General features: G+C 41.7%; 2 protein-coding genes and 1 long non-coding RNA gene across 5 annotated transcripts in view; 1 reads left to right on the top strand and 2 right to left on the bottom strand.

Moving 5' to 3' along the window:
• The window catches only part of RAMP1 (receptor activity modifying protein 1), a 65,781-nt gene extending 63,275 nt beyond the window's left edge, over positions 1 to 2,506 (bottom strand). For all 3 annotated transcript variants that reach the window (XR_005218802.1, XR_005218803.1, XM_037849603.1), the window contains exon 1: positions 2,379 to 2,506. Coding sequence is in view for 1 of the 3 variants with exons in the window: in XM_037849603.1 (XP_037705531.1) it covers positions 2,379 to 2,430 (52 nt within the window). In the remaining 2 variants the exon portion in view is untranslated. The remainder of the gene's footprint in view (positions 1 to 2,378) is intronic.
• LOC119544269 lies at positions 1,490 to 5,467 on the top strand. The gene is made up of 3 exons (XR_005218804.1): positions 1,490 to 2,151; positions 2,664 to 2,796; positions 3,882 to 5,467. It is a non-coding gene; the product is annotated as an uncharacterized LOC119544269 (long non-coding RNA).
• An 8,796-nt stretch (positions 5,468 to 14,263) lies between these two features.
• RBM44 (RNA binding motif protein 44) overlaps positions 14,264 to 27,927 on the bottom strand; it is an 80,006-nt gene continuing 66,342 nt past the window's right edge. Inside the window, exons 14-16 of the mRNA XM_037850188.1 lie at positions 25,518 to 25,666; positions 25,235 to 25,380; positions 14,264 to 15,134 (exon numbers count right to left, since the gene is read on the bottom strand). Coding sequence (XP_037706116.1) covers positions 25,257 to 25,380; positions 25,518 to 25,666 — 273 coding nt within the window. The 3' untranslated portion in view covers positions 14,264 to 15,134; positions 25,235 to 25,256. The remainder of the gene's footprint in view (positions 15,135 to 25,234; positions 25,381 to 25,517; positions 25,667 to 27,927) is intronic.

The following is a 27,927-nucleotide window of genomic DNA, read 5'->3' as shown; positions in this document are numbered from 1 at the left end:
GAGGCCCCCTGAGAGGAGAGCCCCCCTCCCCAGGACCCTCAGAAAGAGGGCTCTGTGCCTCCAAGGGTGGCGGGGGGGTTGGCAGCCAGCCAATGGGGCTCCCACTCCAGGAGGTTTAGCATTTTAACGGGATCTCACAGCACACCACATGGCACCCAAATCACACATTCAGCCAGACGCCAGTTTAACTGAGGAGAAGCCGTGGAGTGGGGTTCACTCCAGGTGAAAATATCAGGAGACGTGGGCTTTCCCAATTAACTGTTTGCCTTAAGCAAAGATCCCACCTAAAGCATTTCCTCCACGGGTGCTTAACCCCACTTCCGGATGGGACAGAAACATTTTTCAAAACCCTAGCCCAGAATCAACCAGATGCACCCTGACAGAAGAAAAAACTCAGAAACATCTCCCCGCAGCGAATACCCAGAGAGGGCAGACAAACACACTCAGCTGATCAGCAAATCAGAATCCTTCAGATTTGGACCCCGGGCTTACAAGTGCCTACAGATTTAAGGACCACGACGGGCGGTGCAGTCATCATGCGGAAACGGCCTTCTTTTCTGATGGAAGCAAAACTTCAAGTGCATCTGGCCAGGGACTTCTCACCACCAGGAAAGTACACATGCTGCTCGAAGCTGACAGGAATTGCATATATGCTGAGCTCTTAGTAACGAGAACGTGAGCAGACTGCAGAAGACCGACTGCTTGACTATGCAACAGCCCCAGCAAGGCTCTTCACCTACGGAGCAGCCTACTTTTTAAGAAAGCAGCTCCACACGGCCACGCTGGGCGGCTCATCTCCATTGCCAAGGAGGTCTGGCCAGTGCTGCTGCTTGGGAAGGAAGAGAACAGCGTGTGCTCGGTCATTCTACTAATTGCTGCTGGGCTCCAAGGACATTAATTTAGTGATAACCTCATAAAGTTGTGTTTGTTCTTCCAAGATATAACGTTAGCCAGACCACTCGGAATAATGCGATGCTTACAGAGACTTGGGCCTTTCCCCAGAACGAAAGTCCTTTCCTGGGTAAACAAGGTCTTTTTTATACGGGGACATGACTTAGGGTTTTGCTTCCGCGCGCTTCAGAGGGGACGGCCTCGGACGCCAACAAACCTCGATTTATTTGTTTAGTCATGTGAAGAAACATCACAGGACCTCCTCTCTGCCATGCCGACAAAGTTAGTTTCTTAGGAAACTAAAACAGTCAGCTCCACGTGAAGCCAGAGCTTATGCACAACAGAGGAGAATAATGCTATTGCAAGATTTTGCTTTTCAGGTAACTTCAGCCGTTTGGGGAGTATATTTTATTTAATCAGATGCAAACGATTTCCGCTTGTGGGGGTTTTTATGCAGATGAGGCAATCCTCGGTGAGTGTTTGAGTGTTTCAATTGGGGAGACCAGGAATTTCCCAGCTGTTGTGAAGTCCTCAGGGCCCCCTCCTCACCGTGCTTGAACCACACTCCACAAACACAAGCGGCTTCCAAAGCTCCAGAAATGCCAGGACTGGGGACCTGTGCAACAGGGGCTTGGGCCAACAGCACCTGTCCTGGGGAGAGTCACAGATGCCCGTGGTGGCTGCGTGCCAAGGACACCGAATTCTCGCCCAAGTGACCCCTTGGGCTTCCATTAAAAGACAGCTAGCCAGTGCAACGAATCCAATAGATAAAACAGTTTAAAAGGTTTCTCAACTTAGCGTTTTGTGAAAACATTACAGGCAGGAAAGTGAAGATGACATTTCTGGCGAAATCTTGCTAAGTGTGGTGGCGGCGTTTCCATTTATAATCTCTCAAAACTGAACAGCGAGCACGTTCCGCCACCTCACCAAGAGTCCAGCCCTCTCTGAATTTCCCTCAGCCAGAAGTGCCAAGTTAAAAAAAAGCTGCAGAAACGTCCCCGGAGAGGAGCCGGCGGCCCTCGTTTCCGCAGAGGGTACCCCAGGAAGGTTTACGCTCAAGGCACTAAGTGCCGCCCGGGACAGAGTCGGATTTTCAGTTTTAACTGATCTCCAGGTACACGGGCTGCGGTTCCGACTCCCCAACACTTACCCGCCGGGGCCCGTTTCAGATCCTCCTAGGAGCTCAGGGTCGCCGCGCGGCGCCGGAGGGGCAGGGTGGACGAAGGGGAAGCCCGCGCGCTCTTGCCATCCCGCCTGACAGTAAGTTCCCCGGGTGCGGGGAAGAGCTGCCCGGCGCCTTTCGGCACGCCCTGGCTCCCAGACGCCCCCAACGTTGCCCCTCTCCCCCGTGGGAGGCCCGCCAGGGGACCCCTCCTCGCCCGGGACCCCGCGCTGGAGACGCCGGCCACCGGCTCCAGGGCAGCGGGTCCGCGCGTCCCTCCGAGAGTCGGGCCGGGCTCGAGCACGCCGCCGGTGTCTCTACTCACCGAGGAGCAGCCAGAGGCCCCGCCGCGGGAAGCCGCGCAGGCCCGGGGCCATGGCGCGCCGAGCGGAGCCGAGCCGAGTGCGCCCGCTGCGCGCCCCGGGACTGAGCGCGGCGCGCGGGCGAGGAGGCGCGGCGGGGCGGGGGCGGGGGCGGGGGCGGGCCGGCCCACTGCGGGCCGCGGGGGGCGGCGGGCCCCGGGCCAGGGGGCGGACGGGCGAGCCCAAGCACCTGCCCGGCCGGAGGCGCCCGGACAAGCGGCTACAACGCTTCCTTCCGTCTTGGGCAGCCTGAGCCCACGGCGAGCATGCCCCGACATCGCGGAAAGAGCGCCCAGGTCCCTTCCTCGAGGCACGGCGTCGCCACCCACAGCATGGGCGCTCCTGCAATGTTCCCGGAACAAGTGGACACTCAAAAGTAGGGTGGGTCTCTAGACAGCTCGGAGCGGGAGGCACCTCAGTCCCCACCTGAGCACCACCCCCTTCCTCTCCCCCTAGTTCTGGCCACGCTTGGCCCGGGGTCTGCTCTACGCCTGGCCCGGGGTCTGCTCTGCAAAAGGCCAAGGCCACACTTCCGCCTCTATGGGGGCAGATCCGTAGTAATCTAGGGGCACGCGGGCACGGTGACAAACTGAACAGACCCAGAGGCCGAAAGGAGGGACCGCGTGGGTGGAGAGAAGGGCACGGCAGGCAGTGGTCCTGGGGCTCCGGGGCCTGAAGGGTGGCCAGGGTGGCCTTGCTGTTCAGGATGGTTGGCGAGAGGGGCGGGGAGGCCGGCAGGAGGCTGTGCGAGCCTCGGTCAGAATCCTGACGCCGAACTTCACCTTCGTGGCAAGGGGAAGCTTCTGAGTAGAAGGTAAGGTTAGATTTGCCCTGGGCGCTGCGTTCTGGCTTCTGTGTGGACTGACTGATGGGAGGCAGGAGTGGCCTAGACTGGGTGTATGAGCTTGTAAGAAGTGGCCAGAAAAGGGCTCCCTATGTGGCACCTGAGCGCCGGTGGGGAGGGGAAACCTGGGAGGGGGTGGGTCTGACCTGGGGGCGTCAGCCCAGGGCAGCTGGGCGTGGCTCCCAAAGCCCTTGTGGTGGCAGGACTTCTCCTTGGGCTGGTTCTCTCTTGGAGCTGGCTTATGCCCCACAGCCACCGGGAGGGGAAGGCCCACGACCCTTTGTGTGGCCACACCTGTCTCCTGAAGCTTCATGCACTCAGCGCAGTGCCTGGCAGGCCACACAGGTGGATCAGTACCTCCGGGGTGAACTGACCTCCTCGGGCTGAGGGAGAGGCAGCAAGGCCTGAGGCCGAGGTAGCTGCCACCTGCTGTAAGGTCCCAGCAGAGGCGCCACACCTCCACTCTTCAAAACCAGCAAGCGGGGAGGGCACCAAGGGCTGTGCACCTGCAGCCTGGGAGCTCCAAAGGCCCTGGGAGAGGGGTGGGGGCCAGATGGCAGGGGAGGGCAGAGTCTGTCTTGATCAGCCCCACTTCCTGACCCCCACCTCCTTCATCTAACAGACACAGGAGCGCCCGTGGCACACAAGGTTGCAAGGTTGAGCACTGCAGCTCTGCCTCCTGTTGGTGAAGACTGCAGTGGATGACCCCCCACAAACTTGGGGCTGATATGAGCACCAGGATACAGGAACCATGTGGGGTGATGGGCACAGAAGGCCTCTACCTCTCCTGCATGGTAAGGAGAGGACAAAGGGAGATGGGAGAAAATGCAGCCCTAGCAGACCTTGAGGGCAGGCCGGGAGAAGAGAGACTTGGCCAGAGCAAAGGAGCAGTGGCAGGAGGGCAGGCCCTGCCCCAGGCATGGTGGCCGGGAAGGCTGGAACACAGCCAGGGGGAGCAGCGCCTGCGCTAGCCCAAGGCAGGTCCACGGAGCCTGCTAAGATCGCGCTCAGCCCCCAGGTAGGGGCAGCTCTCCTTTGGGTTTCAGAAGCTGCACCTCTGCTGCTGCGGGACTCGTCCTCCCTCCCAGGTCTCCTCTGACATGAACCTGTGGCTCCGCTCTTGGCCTATGGCCTTCTCTGCGCCTTCTTATAGGAGCCTGTGGTCATCACCCAGCACACTGGGGATTCCTGTACTTTCGTCCTCAGGCTCAGCAGTCATCTTTCTTGCCAGCAGCATTTTCTTGTTGGAACCCAACTGTGATAAGGGACAAAGCTGGGGTGAGGGAAGCTCCTCACCACCCCCCCCCCCCAGCCCCTCCGTCTCTCTCTCACACACACTAGCACACCCGTAACAGATACAAGACTGCAACAAGACAAGGTACGTGTCTCAAGTTCTCATGCTTTGGGCATTCACAGTCCTCTCCACAATGCTAAGTGTGTGTGTGTCCCTCTCTCCTAATGCTCCCCACACCTGCGCCATGCATCTTGGGAAGAGATGGCCCAGTAGTTATGATGGCTTCCTCTCTGCAAAGGTAGAAAAGTGGTGCTGCTTCTTGAAGATGTGTCCCTGCAGTCCCATGATACATATCACAAGAGCACACAACCCTTAGCCCTTGGCTAGATTTTGCCCCATTTATTTGTATTTCTTAATGGTAAAAGGTAGGACAGAAAATCAGTCTTCTCGCAGGGCCCCACCATCTAGATGGGCACTGGGTCACCAATGGACAAGGCAAGATAATGGCCAGTGATTTAATACATGAATGATAACTTTAAAGATACTTTCTAGAGAGGTCAATGTGTACTGGTTATGTACTAGTTATAACTATATATAACTATAAAATGTTATGACTGGAGTACAAGAATATCAATAATTACCTACTGAAAGAAAAGAGACTTTAAATTTGACTCTACAAAAGAAGACCTAACTATATGCTGTAAGCAAGAGACACATCTAAAACATCTTAATAGGTGATAGGGGATGGGAACTGGCACATGGGCTGGGGGTTTGCATCAGAGAGCGCCTGTGTGGGCTTTCTTGTTGGCTTGCTTAGTCGTGGTAAGATGGGCAAGGGGGAGGTGGGACTTTAAAGCTGCCAGCAGCCAAACTTCAAAACGTGTCAGAAGTGTGATGGTGAAAACCTTGTGGATTGCACTTCCTTTACCCATTGTATGGATGGATGAGTGGAAAAGTGGGGACAGGGACTAAATGAAGATTGGGTGGGATGGGGGGATAATTTGGGTGTTCTTTTTACTTTTGTTTTTTATTCATTTTTTCTGGTGTAAAGAAAAGGTTAAAAAATGGACTGTGGTAATGAAGGCACAACTATATGATGATACTGTGAACAGTTGATTGTACACCACTTATGAATGTATGGTATGTGATTGTATCTTAATAAAACTGAATTAAAAAAAGTGTCAGACTCTATTATATGGGTCTACGATTCTTCCTGTAGAAACTTCAAGTGGAAAAATACATGAAAAAAAAGTTTTCACAACATTGAATATCATGTGGTGAAGGAGAGTGATCCTTGAGAGAGGGCAACAAATGAAGTAAGCCCCACAACTGACTCAACTTAGCCTCGAGAAAGTTGTCAGGCTGTGGTGCAGGGAGAAGGAACTCACAGACATCCCGAGTGGAGAAGACAGAGGTGAGAGTCCAGGGGTTCCAAGGCAGCTAGAGTTTGCAGGGAAGGGGACTGGAGACGGAGCGGCAGAGAGAAGGCTCCAGAGGTCTAGAGAGTGCCCCCTTGAGTATGGAGGAGTCAGAGTACTGACGATCACGTGTTCATACCTGTGAGAAAATTTCCCAAAGGCTTATAAAAGAACCACATGAAAGGACTATCAGGAACAATAACCGGATCTGATGTAGGGCTGGGAGTGTGCTACAGGGAGATACATAAAATAATCCTAAACCTTTATGCCCCAAATAATATTACATCAAAATACCTGAACAACCTAATTCACATCTATAGAACACTACAATAAACATCTGAATACATACTCTTTTCAAGTGCTCATGAAACATTTATCAGGATAGACAGTATTCAGATCCATAAACAGTCTCAATAAATTTTTAAAAAATGATAGTCATACAAAGTATATTAGCACTATAATAGAATTCAGTTAGAAATCAGTAGCACAAAGTGTCCTGGTTTGTTAATGCTGCCATTATGCAAAATACCAGAAATGGACTGGCTTTTACAAAGGGGGTTTATTTGGCTACAAATTTACAGTCTGAAGGCCATAAAAATGTCCAAACCAAGGCATCAACACAAGTTTACCTTCACCAAAGGAAGGCCAATGGCATCTGGGAAACCTCTGTTAGCTGGGAAGGCACGTGGCTCGCATCTGCTGATCCTGGGTTGTGTTCCAGCTCCTCTCTCAGCTCCTGTATGTTCTTCAAAATGTTGCTCTTGGGGAGTCTGGCCCTCTCTTAGCTTCTCTGGAGCAAAATGTCAGCAAAAGTCTGCTTTCAATGGCCATCTCCAAAACGTCTCTCTTGGCTGTGACACCAAGCTCCTCCTGTCTGAGCTCTTAAAGGGCTCCAGTGATTTAATTAAGACCCACGCTGAATGGATGGGGCCACACCTCCATGGAAATAATCCAATCAGTTATCACCTACAGTTGGGCAGGTCACATCTCCATGGAACCAACCCATTCCAAAGGTTCCAACCTAATCAAGACTAAATACATCTGCCCCCGCAAGATTACACTGAAGAACCTGGCACTTTGGGGGACATAAAACATCCAAACCAGCACATTCCAACCCTCTGGACCCCAAAATGACATGATCTTTCCATATACAAAATACATTCATCCCATCACAATATCATAAAATTAAATCATTTCAGTAACAATAGGTAAGTGCAAGATCTTATCAAAATCAGTTACATGTGTAGACTTGTCCCAAAGCAAAATTCCCCTCTGGCCGTGTACCTGTGAAACTTGGAACAAGTTATCTGTTTCCAACATACAAAAGAGGGACAATCATAGGATAAACATCCCCATTGCTGTAAGGAGAAACAATAAGGAAAGCAGGGCTTAAGGGACCAAAACAGTTCCTAAAACCCACAGGGCAAACTCCATAAGATTCAAAGTCCAAGAGTAATTTACTGAATGTTTTATGCTTGAGGCTTGAGAGAACGGCTGTGCCACCCTTTCCAAGGGCCTTCAGGGCAGCCCTCTTCTCTCCAAATGCTGGGGTGAGTGCTCCAACATATCCACACACTGGGGAGACCACCTTCTTCTCAGCCCCACCCTCCTCAAGCATCGAAGTGCTACCCAGACTCTTCCTCTCCAGGGCAAAGGCTCTCTCCTTTCTGAACAGTGGGGTGGCGGCCAGGCTCTCCCCAATCCCTGGGGAATGTGCTCCACCCTCTCTGGGGCCTAGGATGGCAGCACTCTTCCTGAGCATCCAGGTGGAAGGCCCACTCTCTGCCTCCAGGGCAAACTCACTCTTTCCACATGCATGGGTTGCTCTGCTCTTCTGGCCCAAGATTTCTTGACTCCAGATACTTCAACTTCCATGATTATGTCTTTGAAGAAATTTTTCCTTCAATTTGTTCCTTCTCTGTCCCCTCCAGTGCAGGCCAGCAGTGGCTCCGTCTATACAGATCTTGCAAAAATCTTGTTGGCTTGGCATGAAGCACACACAGGTCAAAACTGTCAGACAACAGGAGTTTCCACAGATGCTTTCTGGATAACTCCATCTCCAATCCTGGCTTGTACTGAAATGGCTGGATGGTTCCAGTTTTCATTAAATCCTTGCACAGGGCACTATCTTCTGGGGTCTCATTTCCTGGAAGCCCAGAATCTTCCAAATCATCAATTTTTGGTTTGTTTGTGCCCAAGAGTTCATTTCTCAGCTTATCTCTGTCCTGTCACATTTTACTATAAGCTGCAAGGAGAAGCCAGGCTACATCAGTTAAGTATCCCAGCTCGTTGCTTTCAAATTCTGCCTTCCACCTGACACCAGGGCACAATTTTGCCAAATTCTCTGCCACTTTAAAACAAGGATCGCCTTTCTTCCAGTTCGTAAAGGACACATTCAACATTTCTGTTCAAGCTCTCATCAGAAGTACCTTTAGAGTCCATATTTCTACCAACAGTCTCTTCCAAGCAGTCTGGCCTTTTCTATCAAGCTCCTCACAATTCTTCCAGAATCTTCCCCTTATCCATTTAAAAAGCCATTCCAACATGTTTGGTATGTGCAAACTGAGCAGCACCCTACTCCTAGTACCAAAAACTGTTCCAATTTGCTAATGCTGTGGTTATGCAAAATACCAGAAATAAACAGGCTTTTATAAAGGGGGCTTATTTGGTTACAAATTTACAGTCTAAAGGCCATGAAAATGTCCAAACCAAGGCATCAACACAAGTATACACAGAAACATACCTGGAAAGCCCCAAATGTTTGGAAAAGTAAGTAACACACTTCTAAATAATCCATGGGTCCAACAAGAGATCAAAAGGAAAAGTAAAAAGTATTTGAACTGAATAAAAATAAAAACAGAACATATAAAATATTTTGCAATGTCACTAAAGCAGCACCATTATTTAAGTGGAAATTTATAATCATTAAGTGCCTATATTAGAAATGAAGAATGTCAATTATACCTCAAAACAATGACCTCAGCTTTCACCTTAAGAAACTGAAAGAGTAAATTAAACCTTAAATAAGCAGAAAAAGGAACTAAACAATGGAACAGAAATCAATGAAACATAAAAAGAGAAGAGAAAATTAATACAACTAAAACTTGCTTCTTTGAGATCTGTAACATTGACAAACCTCTAGCCAAAATGATTAGGGAGGAAAAAGAAAAAAGGACGATGACAGCATTACGAATATTAGGAATGAGGACAATACCATCACAGATTCCACAGTTATTAAAAGGAAATAAAAGCTTTCTAAGATTAATATTATGCCAATGAGTTTGAAACACTGAGATGAAATTTGCTGGACAAATTCTTTGAAAGACAAATTAATGAAAGCACACAGAAGAAATATATATCCTTACTAGATCTACATCAGTGTTACTCAAACAAAAGCATGAGCCATAAAAGAAAAAAAATGTTTAAATGGGCTTTGTCAAAATTAAAAACTTTATATTCTGCAAAAGATACTGTTAAGATAATGAAAGGACAAGCCACAGACCAGGGGGAAATATGTGTAAGTCATATACTTGATAAAGAACTTATATTTTGAAAAGCCTCCTAACATCATTAGCCATCAGAAAGATGCAAATTAAAATCATAACGATATACTACACTCACTAGAATGACTAAATTTTAAAAGACTGACCACACTAAGAGTTGACAAATATTTAGAGCAAGTGGAACTCTCATATACTGCTCATGGGAACGTAAAATGGTAAAACTACATTGGAAAAAAACAGTTTAGCAGTTTCTTAAAAAGTTAACCATATAGCCCAGCCATTCCACTACTAGGTATTTATCCATGAGAAATATGTGCAAATGAAACAAATGAACAAAGGTGCACCAGGCAACTGTAGGGGGTGATGAATATATTGTGGGGATGGGTTTACCGGTGCATACCAAAGTCAAAATCTGTACTGTACAGTTTAAATATATGCAATTAAATGTGATAACATTTCATCATACTACACACCAAAAATATAAACGTACATGTAAAAACTGGTGAAATAAGATTAGAATAGAGTCTTAATTCAGCTAATAGTATTGTATCAATGTTAATTTCCTTATTTTGCTAATGCTCTTTGGTTATATAAGCTGTTATCTTTGGGCAAACCTGGGTGAAGGATACTTGGGAACTCTGAACTAGTTTTGTGACTCCTTGTGTGTCTTAACTTCTTTCAAAATAAAAAATTTACAGAATTACGTGCAGTTTGTTGTATGTCAATTGTACCTCAGGAAGGCTATTAAAAAGTCTTAAGATACCACTTCTGACTGGTAAGATTGGCAAAAATTAATGAGTATGACAACACATCCACTTGGCATGGCTCTGAGGAAACAGGCACTGACTGCCACGCACTGCTGGTGGAATGCAAATTAATACAGTCCTTCCAGGAGAAAATTCTGCAATGTCTGAATTAAACTACATATGCACTTATCTTTTGACCCAGCAATCCCACTTCTAGGACTCTGTCCTGAAGAAATACCTCCAACAATGAAGGCAAATACATATGTACAACATTGTCTGTTATCACAAAATACTGAAAACAAGTGAAAAGCTAAACGTGTACACAGGAGAAGGGATGAATAAATTATGGTACATCCACATACTGGAGTATAATACAGCTATTAAAAAGAATGAGGGAGATCTCTATGAATTGATTTGGAGTGATTTCCAGGTTATTCCTGTTGCGTATAAAAACAAAATGCAAAAAAAATCTATGTATACTATGTTACCATTCATGTAAGAAAGAAGAGGATATAAGAATATACATTTATATCTGATAATTTGTGCAAAAGAAATACAAGAAGGGTAACTCAGAAACTTGAGATTAGCAGTTTACAAAGGGGGGTGCACAGGGACTGAAGGAGGGGCGGCGGCTGAGGGAGTTCCCCAAGCACACCTTTCTGTATGGCTTTGACCTAGAGGCTCAGTCATGGTTCACAGACTCCCCATCAAGGAGCGTGTGAGGGGAACTCAAAATGAAATACAAACAGTAACCAATGCACCCAACTGTATTACAAATGAGTACCATAATGCACAGCAGGGAATGGAGAAGAAAAGATGTAACCTGAATAAATTTAGAAAACTGTATACGGTCAGGCTAAAGACAAAAAGAATGGTATGTAAAAACTATTCTAGTTGGTAAACCTGTTTCTCACAGGGATGGATCAGCAATTTTGTAGTGAATTTATGCATATACTAGGACTGAACCAATAACTAAATGTATTGTGGATACTGCAAGCCAGGTTTATCACTGTTGGTAAAAGAAGGTACAAATAAAAAAGGAGTGGAATTAAAAATTATCAGTATGAACTCATGGTTTTAAATACATACACAGATATACACACATAAGTACCGATGCGTATGCCCGTAGATTAATATACATACACCTGTTTCCTAGCTCTGTCCCGAGAGGGCCTCAGGCCGGTGACACCCACGACAGCAACGAGAGCACCTACTGATCAGATCCTGGTTTCTAAATGTCCTTCTCCAATAAAAGGAAATTGGGCTTCTTGGGGAAATGGCTGATTTCAAGGCCAGGACAGGGAATAGACATAATGAGCCTAAAATATCCTATGATGTTACAAAGTAAGTACTTGAAAGAGGATCATGAATGTCAAAAGGACACGGAAGCCAACCCGAAGAAGCTCCTAGAGGCTAAGGCTGGGATCATCTGAGCAACAAATATGCAATGGTAGTACTGTATTAAAAACCACAGAACAAACTAAACAGCAATAAGTCCATAATGAAATAAAGAAATAAATGGGGCAGCAGGAACAGTGTTTCCTTAGATTTCCAAGTAATAAATGTGGAAGGCATGAGGGACATACAAAATTGCATTAGGCAAACACCACAAAATCTGCTGATGGATGCTAAAATTTGTGAGTGAAAGTTTAAGGAAAAGCAGATATTTGCAAAGTCTCAGAGATCTCCCTCAATGACAAAGGAAAAATAGTAACTTAACAGTGGATAAAGCCTGCAGAAGCTACCTGAACCATGCCATCAAGGATAACACCCCCTGTTAAAGATCTATCACAAACCATCATACCCTGAGGGATGAAGGCATAAAGAAGACACAATAAATACATGCTTATGTGTGATACTGGACTGGATCCTGGATCACAAAAAGAGCATTAGAGGAAAAACTGGTGAAATTTGAATAAGGCCTGTGGTTTAGTCAATAATATTGCATACCATGTTAATTTCCTGGTTTTGCTAATTTTACAATAGTTATGTAAATTGTTCACATTAGGGGAAGCTGGGCGAAGGGTATACATGAACTCTATTATTTTTGCAACTTTTCTGCAGTCTAAAATTACTGCTAAATGAAAAGATAAAACAATTGCATACCAAACACATAACTGGAAATGTTCAAACCAAGAATCTGAACACTGCCTGTTTACTTTATAGTAGTTCTTTCCCTAGTGAGAACTGAAACTATCTATTCCTAACTACCCAGGTATGTGTGTGTGTGTTCGTGTGAGGTAGAGGGACAGGGAGGGAGAGAGGGAAGGAGAGAAAGTGACTCCTCTCAAGCTGAAGTCATGTCAAGCTGAAGCTTTGTATTACCAGAAGAAGGGAAAATGCCTCCTATCTATTCAGCTTCTCCCTGGGGATCACTTCTCTTCTGTTCTCTGGCATCCCTCATCCTCGTGGATGGACACACAACCCAGGCATGTCATCTAAATTTGCCTAATCGGAGTGGTCCTCCCTGGGGATTTTGCTGCAGTTACGACAAAAGAGTGCCTTTTTATTTTGGTTTTAGGATTGGTAACTCCAAGAACTGCATGCATTGCATAAACCCATGTGATTAGATTGGGCCTACCCAGATAATCCAAGAATATTTTTCCATCTCTGGTCAGCTGATCAGCAATCTTAATTCCACCTGCAACCCTAATGCCTTTTTGCCAGGTAAGGCACAGTCACAGGTTCTGGGATCTCTGGAGGCATCTCGGGAGGACCATTAGTCTGCCTACCACAAGAGCTAACAATTAAACATTTACTATGTGCCAGGCATATACTCGATCATAAGTAACAACAATCAGTTGTGAAAAAGCAGAAATAAATTGGTATCTACAGAATACTGGCTTGAGAACTTTTTTTTTTTTTTTTTTTAAAGAAACTATAAGATCAGCTTCAGGCAAAGCTGGCTGGGAATTTTTAGTGATAGTCCTATGCTATCTACAACATTCCAGTTTTTTGGTTGTCTCCAAATATTCTGGGTGATATAGCTAACATGCTCTTTCGTATCCAATAACATAATACAAAAGAAAACAATTTTGGGCAATAATGTAAATAAGCTAAAATTGTCTGAAACTTTACCAGTGAAGACATTTGGAAACTTGGACAACTTTATCAGTCTTAAAAAAAAAACTACAACATTAAAAAGAAATTGAAGAATGTTATATTAGAAATTGTAGAGAATAATATAAAAATTTATTTTTCACTCGAGGTTTCAGAAGATTCATGAAGAATGACTCCATTTCTAAATTTAATTTGGGAAGCTTCGTAACAACTATCAATTTGCTGGTACAGCTGAAAGCCCTTTGATCTAAAAAAAATGCCTGATCCTTACCTTCAGTTTTCAGAGACAAGGACTTCTTTATTTCATAATACCTGAAGATTATAATTTCAAATCACCCTTTCTCTATATTCCCCATATCAAATGCAGTAATTTCATTTATATTCTAAAAGGGAATTCCACTTCACCAAATCCTTTCAGAAACAAATGACTATGCTTCTTATTGCTGCTAGTATGTTGAAAATAATGTCAATTCCAGTCTATTCCATGTTTCAACTGTATTTAACGCTAACTCTGAATGTAGCCTTTTAATATAAATAACCATATGATTCAACATATGGGGGAAAACATAATTCTAGGATTCTACTAATTTGATGTATGGCCGAAACCCAATGATTCTCCAATTTAATTTAACAGAATCCTTTTCAATTAATTTTCACAGTATAGAACCCAAGTCCTAGGAGACATCTGGAGATGATCCGGTAATAACCAGAGACAAATTAATATATGAAACATAAGCTCATTATCAAAACTCTTAAAAAGAGCAAAACTTTGGAAACCAGCAGTTAGATTTTCTTGCCTTACCATCCATGTGTATTCCCCATATACCCTGGTAGGTTAGTTTACACTTGGAAAATGAGATCAAGTCTGCAGAAAGTATTACATTTACAATGATTCTAAAAGTTAACTGTCTTTATTAAATATAAATGCATCAAATATAAGTGTTAAATGGGTAATTTTTAATGATGTAACAACAACTGATTATTGAATGCTCTAAACATCTGAAGAAGAAAAACATACTTAAATGTTAATCTTACTATTAATAAAAATGCAACTTTTCACAGTATGTTACTTTAAGATAGTAAGCTATTAAATAAGCCTATATTATTTATTGCTATCAGATAAGGCAAAACATTAGGCTTTAAAAATTGTTCCAACTCATCCCCTAATTTAATACAACAGAATTTAACACAAAATGAATGCAAGCAATCTGCTGAACATTTAGGTACTTTACCAAAAGCACGCTTCGGTTCATTCTCAGTGAAAACAGGAACAATACATTTGAATGTTTTATACTGCAATTATAATGCATAAAATGCATTAAATATATCACAGTAGTAAGGTAATAATCTTGGAAGCTTAAAAATATACAAGTTCCAAAATTTCTTACATCTATAAATTCAGTTTATTTATTATCCTATGGTCCAAGAGTCTTGGGCAATTAGAAAAACTGGAACCAAGACACAAACTTCAGATGATTCACATTTTTCATCTATAGAAATAATTACAAAATTACATTTTTCCTCTGTGGAAATCATTTAATGAACTCTGAAACAATAATAAACCTCTCATGCACTATTTTGATAAATTGATTCGACAAAGGTGTTTTTTCTTTAATGGAAACTATACCATTTTTCCTGATCCAAAACATGTAGCTTAAAGTCTCTAAGTAACAAGTTTGAAATATAAAGCTTATAAACTTATTTAAATTATCTTTTAATTTTATATACAGATGGTCTTAATACTGAAGAAACAACAGTTGCTAGGTTTTTAAGGGAGGGCTAAAAAGTAAAACATAAACAGCAAAATCTGTTGATAATGCCTATTTAATTACTTCATCTTGCTGCTACCACACTTTTTCCTAAGTGCTGTGGAACATTCTCTGGAGAAGGGCACTCATGCGTTCCAAGAAGAGTCTAAAGAGTGAGGAAGAAAAGGGAGAAATCAACAATGTGTTGAGTATATTAAATCAAATATTCCAGAAAAGCACATACTTATCACTACATTCTACCAGTAAACCAGTCATTATATCATTAAGCTTTTATCATATTTATGAGCATAACATATACTCATTTACCATCAAACTCTATTCCTCAACCAATCATATCATTAAAAATTAAATTCTATTGAAAGATTAATAATAGAAATAGGCCACCAGGTATATATACAGACAACTAACTGGACTGCCATCATGGTAAAAACGTGGTAATGATCTGAAGAGTAAACAACCTGAAGGCAGGGGTTAATCCATCTTCATTTACTGTGAAGCACCTAACACAGTGTCACAAATATAGGCTCAAAATACTGGTTTACTAAAGAATATCTATTATACTATTTTTAAGACAAACATGACCACGGGAAATAAATCTAAAGGAAATACTATATGTCTTTGAGGAAATTTTGTATTCTCAGCAAGTCCCACATATAAAAGCTACCCTCCTTTAAGTGGGTGCCCTCTTTCCCCATTGCTCTGCTGTATTTTCTTTGTAGAATTTGTCACTATATGAACTTATCTTGTGATTTTCCCTCTCTAGAATATAAGTTCCTGTGAACACGAATTTTATCTTTTCATTGCTGAATTCTCAGCACCTCAAGGTCAGAGAGGTGGTTACCGGTGGGGGAGGTATGTGTGTGGTGGTGGGGGGAGGGTGCGTAAAATTGAGAAGAGGCACACAGAAACCTTTTGGGGTGCTGGAAATATTATATATTCGACCTGGTATATAGACTTGTGTATAATGTGTAAAAATGCATTGAGCTATAGTTAGGACTAGTATCTTTTATTGCATGTATAGTATATTTCATTTAAAAATAATTATAAAGGGGAGTAGGTTCTAAGTGTCAAATATAACAAAACAGTTTAGGGGGTGTGCCAGTTGAAACCATTATGGACCCCAGAAGAGCCATGATCTTTTAATCCAATCTTGTTGAGTGGAACCTTTTGATTGAGTGTTTCCATGGAGATGAGACTCACCCAACTGTGGGTGTGACCTCTGATTGAATTATTTCCATAGAGATGTGACCTTGCCCATTCCGGGCGGGTCTTAATTAGACCAGTGGTATCCTTTAAGAGGTGACACAGACCCAAACGCTTGGAGATGCAGACAGAAGGACGTTTGGAGATGCTAAGCTAAGAGATGAAGCCCAGAGTTTGTGCTGGAGAAGCTGAGAGAGGACTCCCAGATGTTTAGAGAGAAATGCCCTGGGAGAAAGAAGCAAGGATGCAGAGGAACGGAGAGGGAGAGCAGCGAAGACAGAAGCCCAGAGACATTTTGGAGAAAGCCATTTTGAAACACAACTTGGGAGCAAAGGACCAGCAGATGCCAGCAAATGCCTTCCCAGCTGACAGAGGTGTTACCGATGCCATTGCCATTCTTCAGTGATATCTTACTGATACCTCAGTTTGGACACTTTTATGCCCTCAGAACTGTAAATTTGTAACCTAATAAATCCCCTTTATAAAAGCCAATCCATTTCTGGTATTTTGCATAACAGCAGCATTAGCAATCTGGAACAGAGGATGAAGAATGAAGAAAGTACTTAGTTGATTAGTTGGGAATGAACTTGGAAATTATCCAGATTAGGCTGACTAGATTACTGGGGATAGAAGAAAGAAGCTAGTTAAGAAGATGATTGTTAAGAAAGCAAATACAATGCAAGTCTATTCAAATGTTTGGATGCAAAGAGAAATAAAAGAAAGTAGGAAATGGTATTCAGAGACGACAAATTGGATGCTGGTTCTATCATTGGGTTGTCACTGCTTCTAAGTGTTTTCAGTGGACACAGCTATTTTTGAAAAACAAAATATGAATATAAATTTCAAACTGAAATATAATAGTACAGAATTTTTATTCAACTTTTGATTTTATACTTGCATCTATATTCTTGTACACCAAAGATCTTGGTTCCCAATAACACTGACCAATTATATATTCTCTAAACAAGTTTCAAAATAATAATACCAACAGTACCACTGTCAGACTAGGAACACAGTTTAACATATCTTTGCAGCTTTAATTGTCCTTAGAATATATACCTAAGATGTATAGTCAAAATGTTGTATTAATGTAATAGAAGTCATTCTTTTCTTCATGTGGTTATACCACCAATTCAATATATGGTTAGTTTCATTCCTTTTAGTTGTGTTTTCATTTTTTAGGACTGATTTCTTTTTCTTTTTTTGATCCAACTTTATATTTGCATGTACAAAGCATTTATTTCCAAAGCCCAAACTAATTAAGGTATATGTTCAGAGAATTCTGCTTCTATCTCTATCCCCTCCCTCCCACCATAATTTTATCAGCTTTTCCTTTACCCTGAGTTTCTTTATACAAATATTATTCAACGTCTGTGTGTGCACGTGAAGGTGTGAATGTGCGTGCATGCATGTGTGTACATTCAGTAATATCTACCCAAATTGTTTATGTATTTAATCTTTGCCCCAGAAATCTACTTCTACCAGTTTACAGCAGGCTGAGCTGAAATACTTCCCTCTGGATAAAAGAGGCTGGTTACCTGGAGTGAGAGAAAGTAACTCAACCAAGCTCCAACTGCGGTTTTAATTAAGAAATCTGGACTACGGAATACAAGCTACAAGCACAGCTAAACCTGGAGCAAGCAGGAAAGGAATCTGAGGTTCCTCCAGCAGAGAGGAGGCAAGGCTGACAGAAAAAAAAAAAAACATAAATAAATAAAAACAGAAACTTTTGGAGATGGCTGAGCTCAGAATACTGGAAAGTGGCTGTGTCTCCAGAAAAGAGGCACAGAAAAATGGGTACCAACACCAGTCGACTGGCAAAACTGAAAAGGGGTTTTTGCACTTTTTCCTTTTTTTTCCCTCTCATGCTAAGCAGCTCATTAGAGTTAGCCTCAGGCATTTCCAACTGTCAGCTCTGACCCAGGCAAGGGTGGAGTTAACAGAGTCAGAGAGACAAAAGAGGAATTCAAGAGGAGGATATAACTACTTAAAGGATGTATTTCCCTAAGAAAAGGGGAGTGGGGCCCAGCTCAAGTGGCTGCCCTCCCTCAGAGAATTCAGGCCCCAGGGCCTCAGGGAAAACAAACAAACAATTAACAACTTAAGCCTGGCTTCTGATACCCTCAGCCCCTGGCTAGGACAGGGTTCACTGAGAACTAAAGGGACTGCACCTCTTTATGCCAGTAGGGAGCTGTGGGCTGACATGATAGGAAAAGCACTGAGTCCAGAAGCCTCACAGGAAAGTCTGAAAATCTTCTGGGTCTCACTGTCAGGAAAACCTGATACTGAATACAGGCTCCTCCTGAGACCTGGGCCTGTCTGGTCCAGGAAGATATGACTGGGGTTGTGGCAAGCCATGGCCTGAGCAAAACAGGCCTGCAGATCTTTGGTGCACAGCACTCTGCGTGACCAAGGTAGCTAATGTTTAACCTATTGTCTTTGTAAGCCAGTAAGGAGAAAAAGGGTAAACTGACCTTCAAATGTAACTTTATGGGAAGCAGGCAGGAAGTGAGAGACTCTTAGTCTCACAAAAAGAGCAAAATGTAATTGTTCAAGTGTTATTCTAGTCCTTCCTGCACCACCCCTCAGGTCAGAGTGACCCATTCCTGCATCTATGCTCCTCCCACCCTTAGGAATGTCTTTGTCTAAAACCCATATAAAAGGGCTTGCTGTTCTCTGAATCACGTGGCCAATTTTCCCTGCAAAAGTGGTACCTGCCGGGTGAGAGAAAAGCCATTTAAATTCTGCCTCCCTGTGGGTAAGCCCTAAATAAAGTTCATGTTTCAGCAGATGCTGGGTGTTTTCTTTGGTCTTTTGACTGGTAAAGCCCCCCTGGGCTGTGACAGGGGTAATCAAGGAAACCAAATGCCTAGATAACAAAAAATTATAAGTCATATTAGGAAAAATGAAGATACGGCCCAACGGAACAAACTTACACTTCAACTAAAATACAGGAATTTAAACAACTAATTATTACTCAAACAAATCTCCTAAATCAATCCAAAAATCAAATCAACAAGTTGAGGGAAGATATGGCAAAAGAGATGAAGCATATAGAGAAGACATCGGGCGAACATTAAGTAAGAACTCAAAAGTTTGAAAGAACAATTGGCAGAACTTATGGGAATGAAAGGTACAACACAGAAGACAAAGGACACAATGGAGACATACAGTAGCAAATTTGAAGAGGCAGAAGAACAGATTCATGAAATAGAGAATAGGATATCTGAAATCCTACACATAAAATAAGAGATGGGAACAGAATGGAAAAATATGAGCAACATTTCAGGGAACTGAATGACAAAATGAACTGCAAGAATGTACACGTCATGGGAGTCCCAGAAGGTGAAGAGAAGGGAAAAGGGGGCAGAAACAATAATGGTAGAAGTAATCACTGAAAATTTCCCATCTCTTACGAAAGACATAAAATTACAGATCCAAGAAGTGCAGTGTACCCCATACAGAATAGATAGATCTGAATAGACCTAAGCCAAGATACTTAATAATCAGATTATCAAATGTCAAAGACAAAGACAGAATTCTGAAAGCAGCAAGAGAAAAGCAATTCATCATATACAAGGAAGCTCAGTAGAAACCATGGAGGCAAGAAGGCAGTGGGGTGATATACTTAAGACACTGAAGGAGAAAAACTGCCAACCAAGAATTCTATATCCGGCAGAACTGTCCTTCAAAAACTGAGGGAGATTTAAAATATTCCCAGACAAACAGACACTGAGAGAGTTTGTGAACAAGATACCTGCTCTACAGGAAATACTAAAGGGAGCACTACAGACATATAGGGAAAGACAGGAGTGATAGGTTTGAACACAATTTTGGGTGACGGTAGCACAATAATGTAAGTACACTGAACAAAGATGACTCTGAGTACGGTTGAAAGAGGAAGGTTAGGGGCATGTAGGACACCAGAAGGAAAGACAGAAGATAAAGACTGGGACTGTATAACTTAGTGAAACCTAGAGTGGCCAATGATTGTGATTAATGTACAAATATGTACAAATATGGGAGAACAAATGAATGTCAACTTTGCAAGGTGTTAAAAATGGGTGGCATTGAGGGGAAAATACAATCAATGCAAACTAGAGTCTACAGTAAACAGTAACATTGTAATATGCTCCCATCAATTGTAACAAAGGCAATATACCAAAGCTAAATGTTTGTAAGAGGGGGATATAAGGGAGGGGTATGGGATTCTTGGTGGTGGTGGTGTCTGACTTTTTTATTGTATTTTAATTTGTTTTTCTTTTTTGCTTCTTAGTTGTCTTTTTTTTTTCTTTCTTTTTCTTGTGTCTTTTTACTTTTTTCATCTCTTCCTCTTTCTCTGTGGAAGAAATGGAAATGTCCTTATATAGACAGTGTTGGTGAATGCATAACTATGGTATTATAAAGGGAACCACTGATTGTTTACTTAAGATGGAATGTATGATGTAAAACTGTCTAAAAAATAAACAGGGATACAAGTGCTGGAGAAAATGTGGAGAGAACGACATATCTACCTACCATTGATGGGCAAGTCGAATGGTGCAGCCCATCTGGAGGGCAGTGTGGTGGTTCCACAGGAAGCTAAGAATGGGTTTGCTATATGATCCTGCAACCTGGTTACTGGGTATATACTTGGAAGAACAGGAAAGAGGGACATGAATGGACATTTGCACAGTGGGGTTTATGGTGGCAGTATTCACGATTTGCCATAGATGGAGGTGGCCTAAGTGTACACCAACTGATGAACAGAATGGTGAACTGTGGTGTATACATACAATGGAATATTAAGCCGCTACAACGGACACTGAGGACAGTATGTTGAGTGAAATAAACCAGAAATGAAAAGAAAAACATTATAATGGACTAACTATAATGTACAAACTCTGAGAGGTCTGAGTACATAGGTTATCAGGGAAGGCTTACTGTAAAGTTTCCTAGACTGTAAGCTCTTACAGCAGTTTCATCTATTTCTGAGTTGTAATGGTTATTTCTAAATTCTGAGATGCCGAACTTCTTGTGTATAATCTAGTAAGTCCTTGGAACTTTGGCTATCTGTGTGACACCTGAGATTCAGAGCCAGAGTCCGGCAGCTATGAATGTCAGCATTACCCCATACAGCAAATATTAAGGAGTCTGAAAAAACAAATCAGACTTCAACTAGAGATATGAATGAAATGGACTTGGTTAGGACTAAGGTAAATTAGACTAAAGGGTAAAGAACAATATTGACGGTGTTTTTAAAACTTCAACTTCTGTGTGAGACCAAAGGAAGAGATGTTTATTAGGTGCAAAATCTGTTATTTTTTTGTAACACAGTATGCAATTTAACTTGTATGGTCAGTTTATTCAAACATAATTACATGGAACATTGAATAGGGCATGAAATCTGGTTGGTTTGTACAGGTTAGTGTGAAGCCTTAACACATCCCAGAGTAATCTGGGCAGAGAATAGAGGTGTATTTGCAAAGCCCCATTGAGGGACTGGGGTAAAATGTGAGAATATTAAATTTCCTCACCTGGGGAATTAATGATACTCTCACAAGCATTGGGGACTACCAATTTAGAAAGCTGAGTCCTTGATCTTGGTGCTTGCCCTTATGAAGCTTGTTACTGCAAAGGAGAGGCTAAGCTTACTTAAAATTGTGCCTAAGAGTCAACCCTAGAGAACCTCTTTGTTGCTCAGATGTGGCCTCTCTCTCTAAGCCACCTCGGCAGGTAAACTCACTGCCTTCCCCCCTACATGGGACATGACTCCCAGAGGTGTTAATCTCCATGGCAACATGGGATATGACTCCTGGAGATGAGCTTAGCCCTGGCATCGTGTGATTAAGAAAGGCTTCCTGGACCAAAAGGGGGAAGCAAAAGGAAACAAAATAAAGTTTCAGTAGCTAAGAAATCTCAAATAGAGTCGAGAGATCATTCTAGAGGTTATTCTTATTATATAGATATCCCTTTTCGGTGTTTAGTGTATTGGAATAGCTAGAGGGAAATAGATGAAACTGTTAAACTGCAACCCAGTAGCCTTTATTCTTGAAGATGACTGTATAACTACATAATAGCTTACACTGTGTGACCATTTATTGTGAAAACTTTGTGGCTCCCACTTCCTTTATACAGTGCATGGACAGATGAAAAGAAAAATGAGGACAAAATGTAAATGAATAGGGGGAGACGGGGGTATGAGATGTTTTGGGTGTTCTTTTTTACTTTAACTTTTTTTCTTATTCTTTTTTGTGTGTGATAATGAAAATGTTCAAAAATTGATTGTGGTGATGAATGCACAACAATATAATGGTACAGTGAACAACTGATTGTATACCATGGATGACTGTATGGTATGTGAATATATCTCATTCAAATTGAATTTTAAAAAACATTTTAATTTATACTTTTTTCATTTTGAGTAAAACAGAAATCTTTTCATATGTTTAAGGATCATTTTCATTTCTTCCTCTGTAATTGTTAACACTGCCCCATTTTTCTATTATTTCTATGATAATCGGTCTGTTTAAACTTTCTATCTCTACTGGGATTTATTTCTTCAAATTATATTTTCCTATAAAGTTAGATCTACTTCATCCGGATTTTCAAATTTTTTCTGCAAAAAAAAAAAAAAAAAAAAAAAAGACACATGATTTTCCAAATTTCCTATTTTGATGCTTCTTTACCCTGTTACATTTCTTATTTTGTGTATGTGTCCCATTTAATATTAAGCAAGATAATGATGTTTGGTTGATTTTTTTTTTCTGAAATGTGCCATTTATGATCCTCCTCATGGATGATTTCTAATGCTTTAATCTCCTTTCCTGGGCCATTGTTTCCTGTTTCTTTGTATGTTTTGTAATCTTTTGTTGAAACCTGAACATTCTGATACTTCGTGTTGTTGCTGTAATTTAGACTCAAATTAAATTAAACAAAGTAAACACATAATCCAGTTTGAGTTATGACAGAGCTTTCTTTGAATGCCAGAAGCTAATACACACACACACAAAAACACTTCTCCCAGTCTTTGCAGATTGATCCGTACAGACGATCTCCTTCAGAGATTATCCCATACAAGGAGTTTAGATACCTCCAGGCCGAGGCATATGGGACGCCCTGGTCCTTTTTGCAAATGTATCTTGTCTTGGACATGTGGAATGGCCCTGACAATTTCCCCTTTACATGGATATAAATGCCCCATTTTCTCTAGGAGACCGTTTCCTCATGGTCCTGTGCCCTGCACTGCTAGGTCCTACAACCAGTAATCCCTCGTCCCAGGCAACCACCTGACTGCTCTCTTACAGTGTTCTGTAGGAGACTCTGTGAACTGCCTTCTACATGCATGGCACTTTCTAGGACAGCAAGTCCCTCAGGTCACCACCAGACAGATCACACCAGACTTACATGTTCCCATTATGAACAAGAGGATTACTCTGCTCCTTCTGGAACTGGGACCAGGGATCCACACTGGGAGCGTGCACCAGCTCCACGCCAGGTTGGTGACAGATGGAGGAGGGGCCAGGCAGGGTGCCACTGGATCCTACTGCTGTTAAGTAGTCTCTTTCTTGTTTGGCACTTGACCTATTATGACAGCCCTTTATTCTGGAGCTTTGAGAAAGATGTTTCTGACAGTTCTGGCTGGTTGTTCAAAGTTCTGTGGGATACAGAGCCCTGAACTGTCTCACTCTGCCATCCTGCTCCAGCCGCAGTGACCTCTCTCTCTAATTCTCTCTTTGGCTATCTGTGTAATTTGCTGTAGAATTTATTGAATTTAATTTCAGTTATTTTATTTTTCATTAATGGAATTTCAGTTTTTAAAATATTTTCAGTTCTTCCCTAAAATTCTCAATCCTGTCTTTTATCTCTTTAAACACAATGCATCTGAATCAATTTTTGTTGTGTATCAAACTACCTTCAAAACTTGGTAGCTTAAAACAATGACCATTTATTTTGCCTATAATTCTGCCAGTTAATTTGGGATAGAATCATTTGGGTGATTCTTCTAATCTTGGCTTGGCTCACTTGTGCACCTAAAGTAATTGTCATGTTGGGAAGGTGGATTTGCTGATGCAGGATAGATTCTCTCACATGTTTGGGGTCACTGGCTACAGGCTGAAATGCCTTGCTGATCCTCCATGTAGCCTCTAGTCCTCAAGCAGACTGTCTGAGCTTCTTCCCATGGCAGTGGCAAGAGAGAGAAGAGTGACCAAGGCTTCTTGAAGAATAGGCTTGAAACTGGGCACAACATGTAAAAGCAAGTAAAAGGGCCAGTCCAGATTCAATGGGGTGGGAAAATAAACTAATTCTTGATGGCAGGAGCTGAAGGTCATGTTGCAAAGGGGCATGGATACAGAGAAGGGAATAATTATGGCCATGTTTGCAAATACGCTATCACACATAAGCAGTTTTTTTTAAGACGTCCCTACTTACCATTTTTTAAAAAGGAGTTCTATGTTTGTGTGGTAATTTAAAAATACAACAAATTCTTTGATATTCCTCTCTCAGAGGTAGAGCTAATTCCCCTCCCCACAAGTGTGGGCTGCATGTAGTGAGGCACATCCAGTGAAGAGAATGTGGCAGAAATGATGGAGTGTGATTTCTGAAAGTAGGTCACAAAAGACAATGCAGCTTCTGCCTTGCCTCCTTTCTGGTCTCTCTCGCCATGGGGGAAGCCAGCTGCCAAGATGCAAACACATTCAAGCAGCCCTGTGAAAGGACCCACGTGGTGAGGAACTGGGGCCTCCTGCCAACTGCCCCATGAGGGGCCTCATCATAGCAGGTCCTCCAGTCTCAGCCTTCGGGTGACTACAGGTCTGGCTCCCATGTGGGGAACCCTGTGCGAAAACCATCTAGTTAAACCACTCCTGAATCCAGACCACAGAAACTGTGAGATAATAAATGCTGTTTAAGTCACTCAGTTTTGGGGTAACCGGTTTTGCCTTAAGAGTTAACTAACACAGCAGGTTTACTTTTTCATATATTTTTTTATGGGAAAAAAGGAAATAAATATCTTAAAATTTTAAAGTAATATCTAGCTATAAATGAATACCACCCACTTACCTCTTTATTGCTTCTTTTATTCCTAAGCAGAAGCAGAGTTTTCCAGAACAGATGAAGTCATTTCCACAATAGTATTTATAGATAAGCCATTCAGAAAACCTTTATGATTTAATCTCACTTCTTGAAGAGCATCTATAATACGATCTCTACGCAAAATGAAAACATACATGAGCATCTGTCCTTTTTCAAAGCAACACATTCATTAAATGGTTAAGTTATTCATTTGAACTTTATGTTCACATAAAAAATTTAAAACCAGTTACAATATAATTTTAGTCATTACCTGCTGACTTCTGGATGTAACTCAGCCAGTCTCTTCATGATCTTGGTAAAGCTACGCAAGTTCAAAGTATTTGGAGGTATGAATTGAAGAATAGGTGCATCAGGTAACAATTTAGTAGATTCAATTTGTTTACAATTCTTCTTCACGTTCTAAATAAGCATTTTAGAATTTTTAATATCATTAAATAAGGGCCATTACCTACAGAAATCCAGCTTCTTAAATTAAATTTCAAAATTATAAATAAAATAAAAATCTTAAGAAATTTACTTTGATATGGAATTATTTATAAAAAGTAGACTGACTTGAACTGTGTACAGGGCTGTATTTTAAAAAACATGCAAAACATGTTTTTTAGTAGTGGTGAAATGTATGAAGCTATGTCTAAACCAGACTTTCTCAGCTGGGATCCCTTACGTGAACTAATAAAAACACAGAATAAATAAGGACAGTAACGTCAAAGGAATGTGAAGTCAAGTGAAAACACGTTGGGATTAGGAAGAGTTGTGTGTGAGTGCAAATAGAGAGAAAAGCCTTGCAAGTGAAATGGAGTGGCCAATGGTAGAGAAAAGGAACGGGTAATTCCAGGAATTAAGGAACAATTCCTTTATCTTCTTAAGGGGAAAATCTAGATTACTGCTTCAACAAATATATATTCTTTCATCTACCTGATTTCAAGACTTACTATAAAGCCACAGTAATCAAGACAGTGTAGTATTGGTGAAAAGATAAACAGATCAATGGAATAGACAGTGCAGCAAAAGACCCAAAGAACAAATGATGCTGGAACAATTTCATGTGCAAAATAAAAACCAAAGAAAAAAACACCTCAACTCATATCCCACACAAGAAATAAAGATTAACTCTAAATCTCTGTGAGCCTGGCTTAGGCAATGATTTCTTAGATACCACAACAAAAACACAACTTGTAAATGAAAAAAATCTGAGAGACTGAACTTCATCAAAATTAGAAACTTTTGAGAAAGATAGTAAGATAATGAAAAGGCACTGGCTGGGAAAACATATTTATCAGTTACATATCTCTCTGGTAAAGTCTTAAAACTCAAATGTGCAAAAGACATGAATAGGAATGAACTACTGATGTATTCGGCATGGTTTCCCCCATGGATATACCCAACATAGGTCCATCTCAAATGCACTAGGTGAAGCAACAGTAACAAGACTCATAAGGCTACACAGTATGATTCCATTGATACGACATCGTGGAAAAGGCAAAACTATAAGAATAGGAAGTAGATCAGAGCATGAGAGAATTTTTTAGAATGATGGAACTGTTCTGTATCTTGATTTTTTTGGCAGTTACTTGCTTATATCCATTTGTCTAAACTCACAGACACCGAAAAGAGAGAATTTACTGTATGTAAATTAAAAATAAATTTGCTGAATGCCTCCTGCATGCCAGGCATTTTGCTAAGCAGGGCAGGTACAAGAGTGAACAAGGAGAACTTCACCACTTTCCACATGGTGTTTAAAACCCTAATGAGGTGAAGATGAGGGAATATTAAAATAGAATGACTCATCAACAGTAAATAGGGACATCCCTCTCTCCATGTTTTCTCCAGCACTTTTACTCCTATTTATATTTTTTCCTACAATTTTATAGAGATATATTCACACAACATACAATTATCCACAGCGTACAGTCAGTTGTTCATAGCATCATATAGTTGTACATTTATCACCACAGTCAGCACTTGAACATATTGATTACTATGAAAAAGTGTTTTTTTTGGTGAATAATAAAAAAGATAATAATAAAAGGAAAAAAAGCGTCATACAATACAATATATTAGTAAGGACAGAAAACACCACCACTACCAAGAATCCCATATCCCTCCCTTATATCCCCCTCTCATACACATTTAACTTTGGTATACTGCCTTTATTACATTTAATGGAAGCATATTACAATGTTACTATTGACCATAGACTCCAGTTTGCTTTATGTTTTTTTCCAAATACCATCCCTTTTTCAATACTCTGCATGGCTGACATTCATTTGTTCTCCCACATGTGAGAACATTTTTCTATTTGTAGATTTACTAACAGTCATTGGCCACTCCAGTTTTTGCTAAGTTATACAGTCCCAGTCTTCATCATCTATCTTTACCCCTGGTGTCATACATTCTCCTATCCCACCTCTTTCAGCCTTACTCACAGACATCTTTGTTCAGTGTATTTACAATATTGTGCTACCATCAACAGTATTATGCTATCTATTTCTGGGTCTTTACAATCAATCCTGCTGAACATTCTGTAGTCCTTCAGCATCAAATGCCTGATCTCTACCCTCTTTCTATCTCCTGTGTGATTGTGAAAACCTTGTGGATTGCACTCCCTTTATCCAGTGTATGGATGGATGAGTAAAAAAGTGGGGACAAAAACTAAATGA

The sequence above is a fragment of the Choloepus didactylus genome, chromosome 9 (genome assembly GCF_015220235.1).
Source record: "Choloepus didactylus isolate mChoDid1 chromosome 9, mChoDid1.pri, whole genome shotgun sequence".
Classification (NCBI taxonomy): domain Eukaryota; kingdom Metazoa; phylum Chordata; class Mammalia; order Pilosa; family Megalonychidae; genus Choloepus; species Choloepus didactylus.
The sequence above is the reverse complement of the archived record's forward strand: the minus strand, read 5'-3'. Positions and strand labels throughout refer to the sequence as shown.